This window comes from Peromyscus maniculatus, chromosome 4, assembly GCF_049852395.1.
Source record: "Peromyscus maniculatus bairdii isolate BWxNUB_F1_BW_parent chromosome 4, HU_Pman_BW_mat_3.1, whole genome shotgun sequence".
NCBI lineage: Eukaryota > Metazoa > Chordata > Mammalia > Rodentia > Cricetidae > Peromyscus > Peromyscus maniculatus.
The window spans coordinates 46524278-46540911 of NC_134855.1; the positions used below are offsets into that span (position 1 = coordinate 46524278).

General features: G+C 43.1%; 1 protein-coding gene across 2 annotated transcripts in view; it reads left to right on the top strand.

Moving 5' to 3' along the window:
* Cers6 (ceramide synthase 6) overlaps positions 1–16634 on the top strand; it is a 262719-nt gene that overhangs the window by 83608 nt on the left and 162477 nt on the right. For both annotated transcript variants that reach the window (XM_006972379.4, XM_006972378.4), the window contains exon 3: positions 1311–1441. In XM_006972379.4, the coding sequence (XP_006972441.1) occupies positions 1311–1441 (131 nt within the window). The remainder of the gene's footprint in view (positions 1–1310; positions 1442–16634) is intronic.

Consider the following 16634-nt stretch of genomic DNA (forward strand, 5'->3'; position numbering starts at 1 on the left):
AGGCTACTGTGATAGAATGCCGTAGACCAGGGACTTAAGCAGCAGACATTTCGATTGCACATTTGTAAAGTTTGGTAAAGTCCGGAAGCGTGCGATCTGAGTGCCCATAGTGTCCATTTTTTGGGGTTTGCCAGGAGAGCGAATGATGGAAGGAAGAAGGAGGAAGAGGTGGTTGGAAGGACACAGTGGTGACTGCAGCCAACAGCAATCGAGTCTCAGGATGAGCGCTCCGCCCTTGGGACCTAGCCTCTCCCCAACGGTTTCACGCCTCACTCAAATGAGACCTTTTAACAGATGAATTGTGGGAGACGCAGACCCCTTGAGCTGCTGAAATGCTTTTAGGTCTTACGTGTACATTCTGTTCCAGCCTGGCCAGTGCGTCTTCTCCCTCCTTCCTTGTTGGCTATTTCCTCTCATCACCAGAATGAAAGTAAACAATAAATAATGGACTGGAGCTCTCTTGGCCAGTTTCCTCTATAGTAGGTTCCCCTCTTGTGACTGTCAGCAAGAGGCTCTTCAACATGTTGAAGGGAGGAGAGAGAGAGAAAGAAGACAGCTAACAGGTAGTAGTTTAACGTATATTTTCATGGTCCTCGCCACAGTCCCCTGTGAGTTCATAAACCACCCTTGTTTGTATTGATAAAGAGACCAAGGCTCAGAATGGCTAGTGAGGTGAGGAATTGGGTCTATTCCTATTGTCTCAAGGTCACCTTGACCTTTTCACCACGCTAGTCCCTTCGGTCATATGTCGTGTTAGGAAGACTAGATGTGTGGTATGTGAAAGGGATGACAAAGGAAGAGAAGACGAGGAACCTGTGAAGAATGGGGCGAGAAGATGAGAGAGGAAGTGCGCGTGGGACCAGCAACGGCACCTTGGCTGATGCCTGTGGGGGTTTCCTGTGCTTTCTGTTCTTTCTACATTGTCTGTTTATAAGACATGTAGGTGTACCCTTTTTTCCTCTGAGAAAGTGAACTGCTTGTTGATGTCTCTGTAAATTCTTCCCTTGAAGGCTGATGGAACTGACTCAGCCAGCTGGCTGGTTTATCCTCTCTTGGTTGCTGGTTGCTGATAAGAAAATATGCAAGCTTTGGGGCAAGAGTCTTGCTTTTCTGTCCTGTTTTGGAATGAGGGATCTAGGTTTTATCTTTGTTCATGCCTGGAATGGATGGACGAGATTCTCAGTTCTAAATACCAAAATACCAGCAGGAGAAATTAGAGGGGAAAAATCCAACCATATGTAACATAAACCTTGTAACTGGTGTAAGTGAAAAATGAATGGAAATGGTTTTTCTGGTGCCTTCTTTCATAGCATCCCGATGAGAAGCGACTGGAAGGACTCTCCAAGCAGCTGGACTGGGATGTTCGGAGCATTCAACGCTGGTTTCGACAAAGGCGCAACCAGGAAAAACCCAGCACCCTGACCAGGTTCTGTGAGAGCATGTAAGTTCATTTCTTCCTAAGTTTTTAAAAGAAAAACCTGCCTGAGTCTTCATGCCAACCGAGATGTGGGAAACAACAGATATTGGCGGACTCCAGCAGCCTTCGTAAAGCATGACACCTGGTGGAAAAAATGGCTCAGGAAAATCTGAGGAAACGGTAGTTTGTAAGGATTTGGGACTTCCAGTGTGGATTCAGTAAATAAACTTCACTTCCTAATGCGTTTCCTTCAAGGAACTAGATGTGAAGGCCTGCCGTGGTGTTTCCGACCAGTCACCTTTGAAATATAGCACTGAAAGGCATCACTCCTACATTTTAGATTCAGTAGACAGAATTTTATCAAGGTTATTTTCCACTAATAAAACTAAGATTTTCGGATATGTTAATCAAGGGAAAATAACAAAGTCCTGCATTCGTAGAGATTTAAGAAATGGCTATGTTCTATTAATGTATGCATTTTGAGGAGGCATTGCTTGACAGTAGGGGATATAATGAAAAGTCTGTTCTGTTTGCAGAATGTGCATTTCATGGCGTGTAAACTATGTGCTAATTAAGCTGTTATAAAGAATGAAAGACGAGGGCTGGGCAGAAGGCTGAGTGAGTAACCTGAATGCAGATCCCCAACATCCATGTAAAAGCTGGGCGTGGCAGCATGCAGCTGCAATCCTCGCACGGGGGAGGCAGGGCCTGGAGCCTCTCGGCCAACCAGCCTCGATGAATGGATGAGTTCCAAGTTGAATGAAAGACCTTGTTTCAAAAAACAAAGTGAAGAGTAGTTGAGGAAGTCACCTGCCAGACATCTGTTTCTGGCCTCCATGTGCATGCATAGGTACATAACCCATACAGATACTTCAGTACATGAGTGCACACACACACACACACACACACACACACACACACACACACACACACAGACACACACACACACACACACACACACACACACACACACACACACACACACACACTAGAAGATGCACCACGCTATCTTCAGATGCTGATATTGGATACACTTAAGAAAAATCAAAGGATGATCTAAACATTGAGCATATCCGCAGCTAAGACGAGAGGGCCCCAGGTGGACTTCATCTCAAGGAATGTGGCCACTGCTGTGTCTCCAGCCCTTTCTCTGGGGAGCTTTGGCCTGACACCTAATTGCTTCAACAGTAGTGCTGTTGGAACAGCGCTTAGTCACAGCCCTTTCTATTTTGAAATAGAGTTGCATTTGCGTTTTTTTGTTTTGTTTTGTTTTTTGTTTTTTTCAGGTTTGTCTTTCAATTAGCCAAAAAAGTATTTTGGCATCGCATGATTAAGACCAAGAGAATGAATGAGATACACAGAATCTTACCATTAGTTCCTGCAGCTGGGTAGATATGAAGAGAATAAATGGGATCATCAGGAGGGTAGGATATTTATAAAATCTCGGGTGGTGGGGAACAGCTAAGTAGATACAATCTGTGAACTGCTTCTCATACATAAACTTAGTAGCTGTTCTTGGCAGGGTTATGCATCTAGGCTGTGATCAGCCACTGGAATTGCTCCTTGACTTGGTCTTTTGCGCCATTTCCAAGGACCTGGACTCCATCACTGACCATGAGTCTGAGAGGGAGTCAAGTTGGACTGCAGTGTGTGCTGTAGGTCACCTGCTCTCTCCCCCTGGTCCAACTCACTTCTCTGGTAGGACGGTGTAGCCTCTTCTATAACTGACCTTATCATAGTTCTCTTCTTAAACACAAATGTGTCTAGGCCACAGTAACCTGGGGATCTTGTTCAGGTGCAGAGTGTAAGTCCCTGTGTGTGGGTGGCTAGGCAGCTGAGGTTCTGCGTCTTTAACAGGTCCACAGCTGCTGGTGGGACCCCTGGTTCATGCACCACATTCTAAGCAGACACATACATGAATCCAGTGGAGACTGCTGCTTAGAATGTGGTGCATGAACCTGTGTACCCCAGTGGACTTCGATGTTACCTTTAGCTAGAAAGACTTGTAAATGAGTCCTAGAGGTGTGGCCATTGATGCGCAGGCACAATGGAGAGGGAGGGCAGCATGTAAAGCATGTGTTAGGATCTCTAACCACAGTATTATCGTTCGTATCTGTGTCAGGCAGATACGACCTGAGTAGGTGTGTGTAAGTCCATGGTCCACATTAAATAATAGTCAGATACGCGTGTTAAATGATTGATGTGAACAGTCAGGGACTAAAGATCCAAACAGGGAGATCAGCTGTTGGAGGCATGTGGGCCTTCCTGGGATGACCACTGGGTCAGTGCTACCACTTGGTCCATGTGCGTGACCCAGTGATGATGACCTCTTGTTGGACACCGTTGTTGACTTCTAGGTTGGCAGTAGTTCTGTCTTGGCAAGAACTGTTGTTCACATTCTCCCCATGGATTCTAATGCATTTCTTCTCCAGACCTAGTCTCCAGCTGCTTTCTTTTCTTACTCTACCTCATTCTCGCCAGAAATCATTTCCTCTCAACAACTGCTTCCTAAGCCATATGTGCTGCCCAGTGCAGGTATTTCTACCAAGATATCATTCTGCTCTCTGCGGCATCTTCTTTTGCTACTATGATAACTCCAAAAGCATCCTTCTAACATATCCCATCCCCACAGTCTGTTGCTTTAAAGCTTTGACGATTTTTCTACAACTGAAGGTTTAGTGTTAGGCTTCTTACCCAGATCACCAGACTCTGGCCTTGCTTGTTGGAGGTCAGTCCAAATGACCTCTTTCTTCCATAGGGCTGGGCTTTTATTGCCCACGTCTTACTCACATGCCTAATGCAATACTCCTAGCCTAGAATACCCACTACTTCTGTTGCCCTTCTGTCCCTTACCAGCTCCTCAAATCCTAGGCACAGACCAAAGTATGGCCTGACTCATGGCTTGGACTGAGCACAACTTCTTTCAAATTCTCAGAACACTTACTGCAATTATTGATGTTTAAAATTGGAATCTCCTCCTGCTTTGTGTGATGACTTAACTGTTCTTAATCTCTTAGATGTATCATAACAGACAGTTAAAGAGCACAAAGACCACACACATTCTTCTTAGCCTTTCCCACCATGCAAAGACTCTACCAAATATTAACTGATGATGGTTTAAAATAGCACTCTTCTGGAGAGAGTCACTGATCTCAGTTACTACATGGTCCCACAGCTGAAAAATGCTTGCTACATACTAGCCTAGTGTAAATATTTTTGGCAAATTTTCTGACTCTGAAAAACTGGATGGAAATTTCAAAGACAGAAATTCTAAGAGCTGGGTGCATAGTACAAACCTATAGATCCAATTAGTCAGGAAGTTGGCGTGAGAGGGTTCTTTAAGTCTGTGGAATAAAGTGAGATCCCTATCTCAAAACAGACAGAACAAACCAAAAAAATTCAAAGGAAAGGATGAAGTGGTGAAGGAGAATGTGGAGAGAATACTATGAGGGATAAAGTAGAATTACATTGGTCATGTGTGTACATGAGATTTTACCTGTAAAATAATGATCTAGAAGAATAGTTATCAAACAGGGAAGCTGTACTGATTGTTTTTGTTTTTTGTTTTTTGTTTTTTTGTCAACTCAATCCAAGATAGAGTCACCTAGGAGGAGGAAATCTCAAGGAATTGCTTCAATCCGACTGACCTGTGGGCATGTCTGTGGGACATTTTATTTGGTTGATGGTTGATGTGGGAAGGTCCAGCCCACTGTGGGCAGTGCCATCACTGGACAGGTAGTCCTGAGTTATGCATGAAGCAGACTTAGCCATCCATCTATGGATAATAAATCAGTAAGCATTCCTTCATGGTCTCTGTGCTGGATAGTTTTATGTCAACTTGACACAAGCTCAAGTCATCTGAGAGGAGGGGACCTCAGTTGAGAAAATATCTCCATAAGATCTGGCTATAGGCAAGCCTGTAGGGCATTTTTTAATTAGTGATTGATGGGGGAGGGTCCAGCCCACTGTGGGTGGTATAAGAAAGCAAGCCAAGCAAGCCACTAAGTTGCACTCTTTCTGTGGCCCCTGCATCAGCCTCCAGGTTCCTGCCCTGCTTGAGTTCTTCTCTTGACTTCTTTGATGATGAACTGTGATGTGGAAATGTAAGCCAGATAAATGCTTTCCTCTCCAAGTTGCTTTGGTCATGGTGTTTCATCATGACAATAGCAACCCTAACTGAGACAGTCTCTCATTTAGTTCCTGCCTCCAGGTTCCTGCCTTGGCTCTCCTCAATAATGAATTATGATTGGAAGGGTAACTCAAATACCATGGAAGTCAAATACCATTTCCTATACAAGTTGCTTTTGGTCAGTATTTTATCTTAGCAACAGAAAGCAAACTAAAACAGATTGGTATCGGGAACATGGAGTATTGCTGTAATAGATTTGACCATGTTGTTGGGAGAAAGCTTAATTGGGCTATTTTGTGGGAGCTTGGAAGATAATACTGAGAGAAATGAAGATGATAAAGATCTGGCTTGTTGAGTTTCAGACGAGAGTTTGAGGGTCAGTCAGTCCCTCAAAAGACTCTATCATATTGTGTGTGTGATATGTTTAAATTATGAATCTGGTTTCTGGTCCACTGGGACTAAAATTTCAACTCTGATTAACAGGAGACCAACACCACTGAAAGTGAAACCTTTGCTTTGGTGAAACATTCAATGCTGGTTAGCTAGGATTGAGAAATCATCTATGATGAATAAGGGACCAACATCATTGAGAAGTCTGGGAAGTGTTTCCTGAGGATCAGCACACAGAAGCTGTTATCCAGTGGGGGAGCCAAGGCTATATCTCAAGCTGGTATTAGAACTTGGTAATGTGTGAGAGTCTCCCACATGATGATAGTTTTGAAGGAGTGAAGGAGTCAGAGTAGCTAAGACTCAGCACCATGCAGGGTTGGAATCCCTATAGAGAGACCTATAGGAGGCCATTGCTGAAGGTACATCCTCAGTTACAGTGGAGCCCCAGGGAATGAAAGGGAAAGATAGAGAAAGGCTGAAGCATGGTACCCTAAGAAGCCAGGAGACCACTGATGAAGATGTAACCTCAGCTGCAGCAGAGACTAGTGTTTCAGAGATTCTGGGATGATTAGATGATTGACAACGATAGTGGTAGTGTGGAATGAACCACCCTGAGCCTACAAGACAAGCTTTGTGTGCTGTAGATTCCAAAGCTAGAGAAATGGAGGTATCCAAGCCTGCTGCACTCCAGAAGATCAAGAGTGAGTTCTAAACACCTGACTGAACATTTTACACTTTTTGACTTCAATTTTGCTTTGATCTGATTGTAATAGTATCGTTTCTTCCCTTTTAGAACTAAAAAAATATGTAGCTTACTTTGCAGGAGCCCACAGCTAAGAGATGTGATACTTTTAATTAGGAGAACTTAGACTTTTAAACTGTTGAAAAATTTAAGACTATGGGATTTAAAAAGCTGGATTATATTTTATATTGTGATATTAACATGGAATATTGGGGACAAACAACAAAGGAAAGGTTATGGCTGAACAGCAACGAATTTGTGTGCTAAGTTGACAAGGGGGCAGTCAGTTGTGCTGGTTATTTTTTTCAACATCGCACAAACTAGAGTCACCTAGGGAGAGGGGACATCAGTTGAGGAGTTGCCTCTATCAGATTGTCCTGTGGACAGGCCGGCCCATGAGCCATTTTATTGGCTAATGGTTGGTGTGGAAGTGTCCAGCACACTAAGGGCAATGCCACTCCAGGGCAGGTGGGCCTGGCTTATATAAAAAAGCAGGCCGAGAAGTCCATGGAGAGAAACCCAGTAAGCAGAGTTCCTCCATTCCCTCTACTTCCCTTCCTATCTCCAAGTTCCTGCCTTGGCTTCCCTCCATGATGGATCGGAAAGAGTAAGCCAAATAAACCCTTTCCTGCCCATGTTGCCTTGGTCAGTATTTTGTGTCAGCAACAGAAAGCAAGAACAGACATATTTTATCACCTAGTGAGTGTTCCAAATGGATGTGCCGGGGTGTTTACCTCAGGGTGTGTAGACATGTTTATTTTAGAATATGTGTCCCACGTGCAAAAACATTCTCATTCGTCTCCCTTCCCTAATCCGTCTCCTGGTTAAGAGAAAAGAAATGATGGCTATTCAGCAGGCCTAAAGCCACGTTAGAGAGCCAGAGAACACAAATTTTCTGATTTCAGATAATGGGGATATATAACATATATGGATAATAGTAAAAATAATGGATTGTATATATGTATATATAATCTGTAATTTTCTATTAAATAAGCTTTTATTTAAGAAAATGTGGACTCCCTTCAGGGAATAATTGCGTTTTGTATTCCATCAGTATGAGGTAGCACTGATGTGCCTGCTGAATAATGCTGTACACACTAATGGTGAGATGATGAGGCCAGTGTCTAGCTCACCCACTTAATGCGCATAGACGGAGTAGAAGTTCTCCAGTGAGTAATGCACAGAAACATGGATATTCCACCCTCACTTGAAGCAGGCACTCACGGCTGTGTCGGGTTTGATGACTATTTCTTCCCAAAGCCTTTGAATCTTGACTAACAATTGAAATAGAGGTGGTGTTGTTTTTTGTTTGTTTGTTTTTTTTTTTTTGTAAGAGAATAAAGAATTTATAAAAGAAGATTATCATGTGAGACATTTTAGAAGAAACTGGTCCAGGATGGAGCTGGTGCTGATTGGGATGAATGGAAACTGCCACCATTCTCTGAAAATTAAGAGAGTTACATGTTCCATCTTCTGGATAGTATAACGTGTCATGTCTCTGGGGTAAGATGTTAGTGTCAACAGCCTCCCTGTCTCTGGCGCCCAGCACCTTCTTCAGCATTCCTCAATGCCATGGAGCACATTCACTGGCCTATGTCAGAGTCAGTATCCTATGTGGCTTTCATTTAAGCAGTCTGTAATTGGTTGGCAGGACGAGCTTGCCATGTGATAACCTTAAAATGTAGGGTCAAAAATAACCATGCATCAAAGATTAGTGATAATTTCCTCTCCATGGCACTGAGGAACAGAACTTAGGTTCTAGGAGATGACGCCTGAGACTCCCTTTAGGAATTCTGTCTCAGAATTAATACACATTAAAACCACCCCCAAATGCAGCCGTGTTTGGATGGTACTCTGTAGTGGCAGAGTCTTGAAGTTGTGACCTTGTTCTTCAAAGAAGCCCTGTGGTTTTCTTAATATCTAATTCCACTGGATTTGGGAGAACGTGCCAGTGGTAATGAAGGCTTAATCGGTTGTCTTCATGCCATCAATTTGGTCACTGTGAGTGAAATTGCTATTTTATTTGGATAAATGAACAGTGCTGTCTTGTGACCTTAAAGAGGAAATGGAACTAATAATTGGGGTGGAGAAACAGGAGGCGAGTTGCCCGGGAAACAAGTAGCCAAGGCTCTTAGACCCTTTAATTTCAGATCGTCCAACCACATCATGTGGTAAATACCTTTACCAAGTTTTCATAACCAAATATTTGCTTGCAAATGAGCACCTCAACAAAATATCTGTGAACTATTTCCCTATCTTCCTAATTCTAGGAAGAAGCAAATTTTACCAGAGGAAAAAACTCAGAATTGCTTTTACATCAACGTCTTTTAAAAAAATTTACTGACAAAACTGGCAGTTTCTTTCTTGTGATGTCCATGCTGGCTTTTAGTAATGAATGCAGTTATTTTTATTGATTGTGGATAACGGTGGTGGTGCCGTGTGTAATGTGTGCCTATTTGTAGAACCCAAAGGATACTTACCCTGTGAAGACAGGCTCTCTTCATTGGCCTATCGTTCACTGAGTGGGTGTTTCTGGGTCTGCCTGTCTCTTCTTCCCTGGTGTTGGAATCATAATGGTGTGCCACCATGGCCGGCATTTTTATGTGGATACTAGGGATCCAAACCCAGCTTCTCCAGCATTTTGCCAGCTAAGCTGTGTATCCAGCCCACCAATGCAGTTTTTGTTGTTGTTGCTGCTTTGTTTTGTTTTTGTTGTTGTTTTTTTAGAGATGGAGTAAGAAATTGTTATGGTCTAGAACAATGGTGTCTTTCTTTCTTTCAGTATTGGGATATAGGCTCAGCAGTGTTTAGATACTGATTCCAAGTCTGAACAAAATCTGATCACACGGTGGGAATCTTTATTCTTGAAAAACACAGAATTGAGCTATATTGCTGCTTTTGTGATGGTGGGAGTGACTGTCCACAAACAAGAAACAGTCCCTGGGTTGCTCTGCTCCATACCATCACCCAAAATACATAGATGCCTAATCACTTCTCGGTGCGTGCTTTCTACCACTATTGGACACTGTTATTTAAATACTTTATAACCTGTGGGTTGCATTCGGGCCAGCTTTAGTTTAGGAGCCAGAAGTCAGCAACCGTCATGTAAGTAGATGGAAAGGAAACCAGCATGGCCTTCATCATAATTACAGTTCTGCTATTGTGGTTCCAAAGTAGCTGGAGACAGTACCAATGGGAATAGCTGACTTCCAAGAAAACTTACTTGATTGAGATTGAAATTTGAATATATCATTTTCACATTATGAAGTATTAGGTTTTTAAAGCCCTTTCAGCCATTAAAAAAAATGTAAAACTCTGCTAAGCCCTGGGACCATACTGCAGCAGATAGCTGGCTGGATTCAGCACGGTGGCTCATTGTTTGCTACGCTCTGCCTTGGGATCGTAAAACTAGACTGGTATTTCTTTTGGCATTCCAAGACAGGCAATGTGGTCCCCCAGTGTCTGGCATAGTCACCTCCCAGAGTTCCCATACCATAGTAACATCAGGACACATCTGGAATTGGATGTCCGTTACCAGTATTCCTGGGACATGGTGTCTTGAGGGAACATAGCTCCATTTAGCCCAGCTGGCACTTATGGAAGCTTCCGTGTCCTCACGGTGGTGTCGCTCTCATGGTGTAGTAGCTCATAGACAGTATACCGCTCTCCTTAGACTTTGGCTTCAAGCCTTGCTTCTTCTTTCTATTCTAGACCTGCAGTCTGTAACAAAGTCAACTCAGCCTTTCCATTGGGATCCAGCCCCTCACATTCCCCATGCCATATGGCCAGGCGTCTCACTCATGTGTACTGGCTAATTGCAAAAAACAGACTTCTGCTAAAAATATCAGCCGAGGCATACCTTGGTCAGTTGGCTGCTTATTTAGTACATTTGTGCTCTGCTTACATTTAGTCCATTGGTTTCACTTTAGATTCTGAATTTATTATGGTCTTTTTGATACTAATTTTCAAATAATTGTATGCAACATGGAGCTAGATGAAGACAAAGAAGAGGAATAATCAAATTTATTAAGGCTAATATTCATAATGAATGTTTACCTCCCAATTTTTAAGCCCATAAACCATTTCTCCTTCTGTTTTATCTATTTTAAAATATATTTATTTCTGATTTAGGTTGGCCCTGAAGTCGGTATAACCAATTTTGAAGGGTTATAAAAGTGTGTATAGTATTCACTAAAAATTAGGAGAAATTACTCAAAAGCCTGTTGTCCAGAAATAAGTATTTATCATTTAATACTTCCAGAGTCTCATAGTTCATCCATGTGCCTACACAAATATACATGGCAAGCAGTGCTGTGGATGTGTGTTTAGTAGACTGGTACCCACAGACAGATGGCACATCTGGGAAGGAAAGGAGAACAGTGAGTTGCCCATCGGCCAGTTCAGTGGCCTTCAATTCTACCTGTGCATCCCTGTGCTGTACCTGTGTTTCGAGAACGGTGCTTGAGTGAGCTTTTTATAGAACCTACCTTGTCAGACTGCCCAAAGAAGGCTGTCGAAGCATCATGTCCTTGCAAGTGTTACAGCTCTGGAGGGAAAGGTACCCTGACTGTCAGAAGAAGTCAGGCTATACCTACAACTGTGAAGGGAAGGTATCCTGGGTACCTACAGCTGTGAGGAGAAAGGAATCCTGACTGTGGGGAGGTCAGGCTATACCTGAAGCTGTGTTTTGGTGGGGGATGGTCTCCCCACAGGATATGGCAATCCTGGTCCTGTCTGAGAAGCTGAGCTCTGCCTCACACTAAGAGAGTTTCCCAGCAGAGGTGTCTGTGGCTTCTCTACTTAACTCCAATTAGGGAGTCACCCAGCAGAGACTCTGCTCCACTGTGGCAAAAGAAGGTCTTCACCCAAAACTCTTTCAAGAGATTTATTTGGGAAGGAGGAATCCAAGAGAGTGGCTGGCTGCCTCTGCCAGGGTGGAGAAGGGCAGCTGCCAACTGAACAGGCCCAGGGCTTCTTAGGGGTGGAGTTTTTCCAGGGAGAAGATTTTCAGGGTAAGAATTGGTCAGATTTCAATCTCTGAGCTTGGATAAACTGGGAGATTGGCAGGATTGCCTGCTCAGGGATTGGTTGTATTTCTTTGGCTCTGATTTCAGGGCCAAAGTGTGTTTCTTTTTTTTTCTTTTTTCCTTTTATTTTATTTTACAATACCCTTCAGTTCTACATATCAGCCACGGATTCCCTTGTTCTCCCTCCTTCTGCCCCCCCTCTCCTTCCCCCCAGCCCACCCCTCATTCCCACCTCTTCCAGGGCAAAGCCTCCCCCGAGGACTGAGATCAACCTGGTAGACTCAGTCCAGGCAGATCCAGTCCCTTCCTCCCAGACTGAGCCAAGCGACCCTGCATAAGCCCCAGGTTTCAAACAGCCAGCTCATGCACTGAGCACAGGACCCGGTCCCACTGCCGGGATGCCTCCCAAACAGATCAAGCCAATCAACTGTCTCACTTATTCAGAGGGCCTGATCCAGTTGGGGACCCCTCAGCCATTGGTTCATAGTTCATGTGTTTCCATTCGTTTGACTCTTTGTCCCTGTGCTTTATCCAACCTTGGTTTCAACAATGCTCGCTCATATAAACCCTCCTCTTTCTCGCTAATTAGACTCCTGGCGCTCCACCCAGGGCCTAGCCATAGATGTCTGCATCCAGATTCCTCAGTCATTGGGTGGGGTTTCTAGCATGACTATTAGGGTGTTTGGCCATCCCATTACCAGAGTAGGTTAGTTCCGGCTGTCTCTCGACCATTGCCAGCAGTCTATTGTGGGGGTATCTTTGTGGATTTCTGTGGGCCTCTCTAGCACTTTGTTTCTTCCTTTTCTCATGTGGTCTTCATTTACCATGGTCTCCTATTCCTTGTTCTCCCTCTCTGTTCTTGATCCAGCTGGGATCTCCCACTCTCTTTCCCTCCACCCTCGCCCTTCATTGCTCCCACTCATGTCCAGGCTGTTCATGTAGATCTCATCCATTTCTCTGTCATTGGGCGATCCCCTTGTCTTTCTTGGGATCCTGTTTTCCAGGTAGCCTCCCTGGTGATGTGAGTAGCAGTCCAGTCATCCTTGTTCCACATCTAGCATCTTCCTATGAGTGAGTACATACCATATTTGTCTTTCTGAATCTGGGTTACCTCACTCAGGATGATTTTTTCTAGATCCATCCATTTGCCTGCAAACCTCATGATGTCATTGTTTTTCTCTGCTGAGTAGTATTCCATTGTGTATATGTGCCACATTTTATTTATTCATTCTTCAGTTGAAGGGCATCTAGGTTGTTTCTAGGTTTTGGCTATTACAAACAATGCTGATATGAACATAGCTGAGCAAGTGCTCTTGTGGTATGATTGAGCATTCCTTGGGTATATGCCCAAGAGTGGTATAGCTGGATCTTGGGGGAGATTGATTCCCAATTTTCTAAGAAATTGCCATATTGATTTCCAAAGTGGTTGTACAAGCTTGCATTCCCACCAACAGTGGAGGAGAATTCCCTTAGTTCCACATACTCTCCAGCATAAGGTGTCTTCAGTGTTTTTGATCTTAACCATTCTGACAGGCATAAGGTGGTATCTCAGAGTTGTTTTGATTTGCATTTCCCTGATGATTAGGGATGCTGAGCAATTCCTTAAATGACTTTCAGCCATTTGAGTTTTCTCTGTTGAGAATTCTCTGTTTAGTTCTATAGTCCATTTCTTAATTGGACTGTTGGTCACTTTGATGTCTAATTTCTTGAGTTCCTTATATATTCTGGATATCAGTCCTCTGTCAAGATGTGGGGTTGGTGAAGACCTTTTCCCATTCTGTAGGCTGTTGCTTTGCCTTGTTGGCCGTATCCTTTGCTCTACAAAACTTCTCAGTTTCAAGAGGTCCAATTGGTTGATTGTTTCTCTCAGTGACTGTGCTACTGGTACTATATTTAGGAAGTGATCTCCTATGCCAATGCGTTCAAGACTACTTCCTACTTTCTCTTCTAGCAGGTTCAGAGTAGCTGGATTTATGTTGAGGTCCTTGATTTATGTTAAGTCCACTTGGACTTAAGTTTTGTGCATGGTGACAGATATGGATCTATTTGCAGCCTTCTACACGTTGATATTCAGTTATGCCAGCACCATTTGTTGAAGATGCTTTCTTTTTTCCATTGTACACTTTTGGCTTCTTTGTCAAAAATTATATGTTCATAGGTGTGCGGATTAATGTCAGGGTCTTCAATTCAATTCCATTGGTCCACATGTCGGTTTTTATGCCAATACCAAGCTGTTTTTATTACTGTGTAGCTCTATAGTAGACCTTGAAGTCAGGGATCATGATGCCTCCAGAAGTTGTTTTATTGTACAGGATTCTTTTGGCTATCCTGGGTTTTTTGTTTTTCCATATGAAGTTGAGTATTATTCTTTCCAGGTCTGTGAAGAATTTTGTTGGTGTTTTGATGGGGATTGCATTGAATCTGTAGATTTCTTTTGATAAAATTGCCATTTTTACTATGTTAGTCCTGCCTATCCATGAGCATGGGAGATCTTTCCATTTTCTGACATCTTCTTCAATTTCTTTTTTCAGGGACTTAAAGTTCTTGTCATATAGGTCCTTCACTTGCTTGGTTAGTGTTACACCAAGGTATTTTATGTCATTTGTGGCTATTGTAAAGGGTGATGTATCTCTGATTTCCTTCTCAGCTTCTTTGTCCATTGTATATAGGAGGGCTACTGATTTTTTTTAGTTGACCTTTTATCCTGCTATGTTGCTGAAGGTGTTTATAAGCTGTATCAGTTCCTGGGTGGAATCTTTGGGGTCACTCAAGTATACTATCATGTCATCTGCAAATAGGGAAAGCTTTACTTCTTCCTTTCCAATTTGTATCCTCTTGATCTCCTTATGTTGTGTTATTGCTCTGGCTAGAACTTCAAAAGTGTGTTTCTTTCACTGGTCCTTTTTAACCTTTTGACTCTAGTTTCAAGACTAGGGTGTGTTTTTTAAACTGGCTTTGGTTCCAGGGCCAAAGTGTGTTTCTTTGGCTCTAGTTTCAAGGCCAAAGTATATTTCTTTCACTGGCTCTGGTTGCAGGGTCAGAGTGTGTTTCTTTGGCTCTGGTTTCAGGGTCAAAGTGTATTTGTTTCATCCACTGGCTCTGGTTGCAGGGTCAGGGTGTGTTTCTTTGGCTCTGGTTTCAGGGTCAAAGTGTATTTGTTTCATCCACTGGCTCTGGTTGCAGGGTCAGGGTGTGTTTCTTTGGCTCTGGTTTCAGGGTCAAAGTGTATTTGTTTCATCCACTGGCTCTGGTTGCAGGGTCAGGGTGTGTTTCTTTGGCTCTGGTTTCAGGGTCAAAGTGTATTTGTTTCATCCACTGGCTCTGGTTGCAGGGTCAGGGTGTGTTTCTTAGGTTCTAGTTTCAGGGCCAAAGTGTATTTCTTTGCTCTGGTTGCAGGGTCAGGGTGTGTTTCTTTGTTTCTGGTTTCAGGGCCAAAGTGTATTTCTTCATCCACTGGCTCTGGTTGCAGGGTCAGGGCTGGCTCTGGTTTCAGGGCCGAAGTATATTTCTTGCATTCACTGGCTCTGTTTTCAAGGTCAGGGTGTATTTCTTTGACTGACTCTGGTTTCAGGGTCAGGATGTATTTCTTTGGCTGGCCCTTTTACCCTACAGTCCTATTCTTTATCTTCAGGATCTGTGAGTCATCTACCTCCGAATGATGGTGTAGTCATTTATGTGTTGATGGGGTATACCCGTCCTTACAAATGGCCACATAATGTAAAATTACATGACAGAACAAAATAACCTAAGTCATAATAACATTTCATCAATGATATGCTGAAAAATGTAGACATCTAATAAAAATAGCAGCCCAGTTTCTCACATATTAACTGATTAAGAAATACTCAACTGCTGTAATAACTAAGACGCTTTTGCTTGGGAAAGTCCTTGAGTTTGCTTGTTGATGTTGGCATTTTGTTCTGTCCAGGCTGCCTTAAGGAAATACCATAGATTGAGTGGGTTGAGCAGAATTATTTTGTCACAGTTCTGGAGGCTGGAAGTCTGAGGTCAAGATTTCATTGAGTTTGGTTTCTCTCAAATTTTTCCTTGGCCAGTACTTTGAGGAACTTCTCTCTCTTTTCATAAAGACACCAGTCAAACTGACCAGGGTCCTGTCTGTATGACTCCATTTAGCCTTGGCTACCTTCAATGCTATCTGTGAAGGTACTCACACTAGGAGCTAGAGCTTCACCAAATGAAGTTGGGAGGTACGCTGGTCAGACAATGAGAGTATAGGAAAGATTGCAGACTGTGAGCTGCTGGAAGGTGATCAAAGGAGGTTGTCTGAAATACCCAGTGGATGCGATGTGGATGCATGGGCGGATGCATGGGTGGATGCATGGCTGTGCATTCCTGGGTGTATGAGTGGCTGTGCACACATGGGTGGATGTGTGTGTGTGTGTGTGTGTGTGTGTGTGTATGTGTGTGTGTATTCCTAAGCCCCTCTGCTCTGCACAGTGCAAATTGCTTCACTCCTCTAGTGTTTTTTTTGTTTTGTTTTGTTTTGTTTTGTTTGTTTGTTTGTTTTTGCAGAGGAGGTCATACAGAAGCAAATATGAAATTCATGTTAATACTCACACGGGCAGACATGTTCTCACAAGCCTCACAGAGAAACTGACGGAACAGTGGAGTGGTAATGAGGTGAGCTGTGGAGCCAGGCAGTCTGAATCCAGCCTTCTTTTAAATAAAACCCTGTGGGATGTTTGGAAAAATAGTTTGGCAACCCTACGCCTATTTATTCATAAAATGTGTATTAATAGTGGCTACCGCATACAGTTGTTGAGTTCATATACAGAGGTGTGTTGTACCTAGTAAGAATGTAGTGATTGTGAACTGCCTTTAATGTTATATATTTTCTGCATTAGTGAAGTTTAGAAAATGTGTAAAGTAGCAAATAGCTGTTACTCTTTCAAAGCTAACCCTACCAGT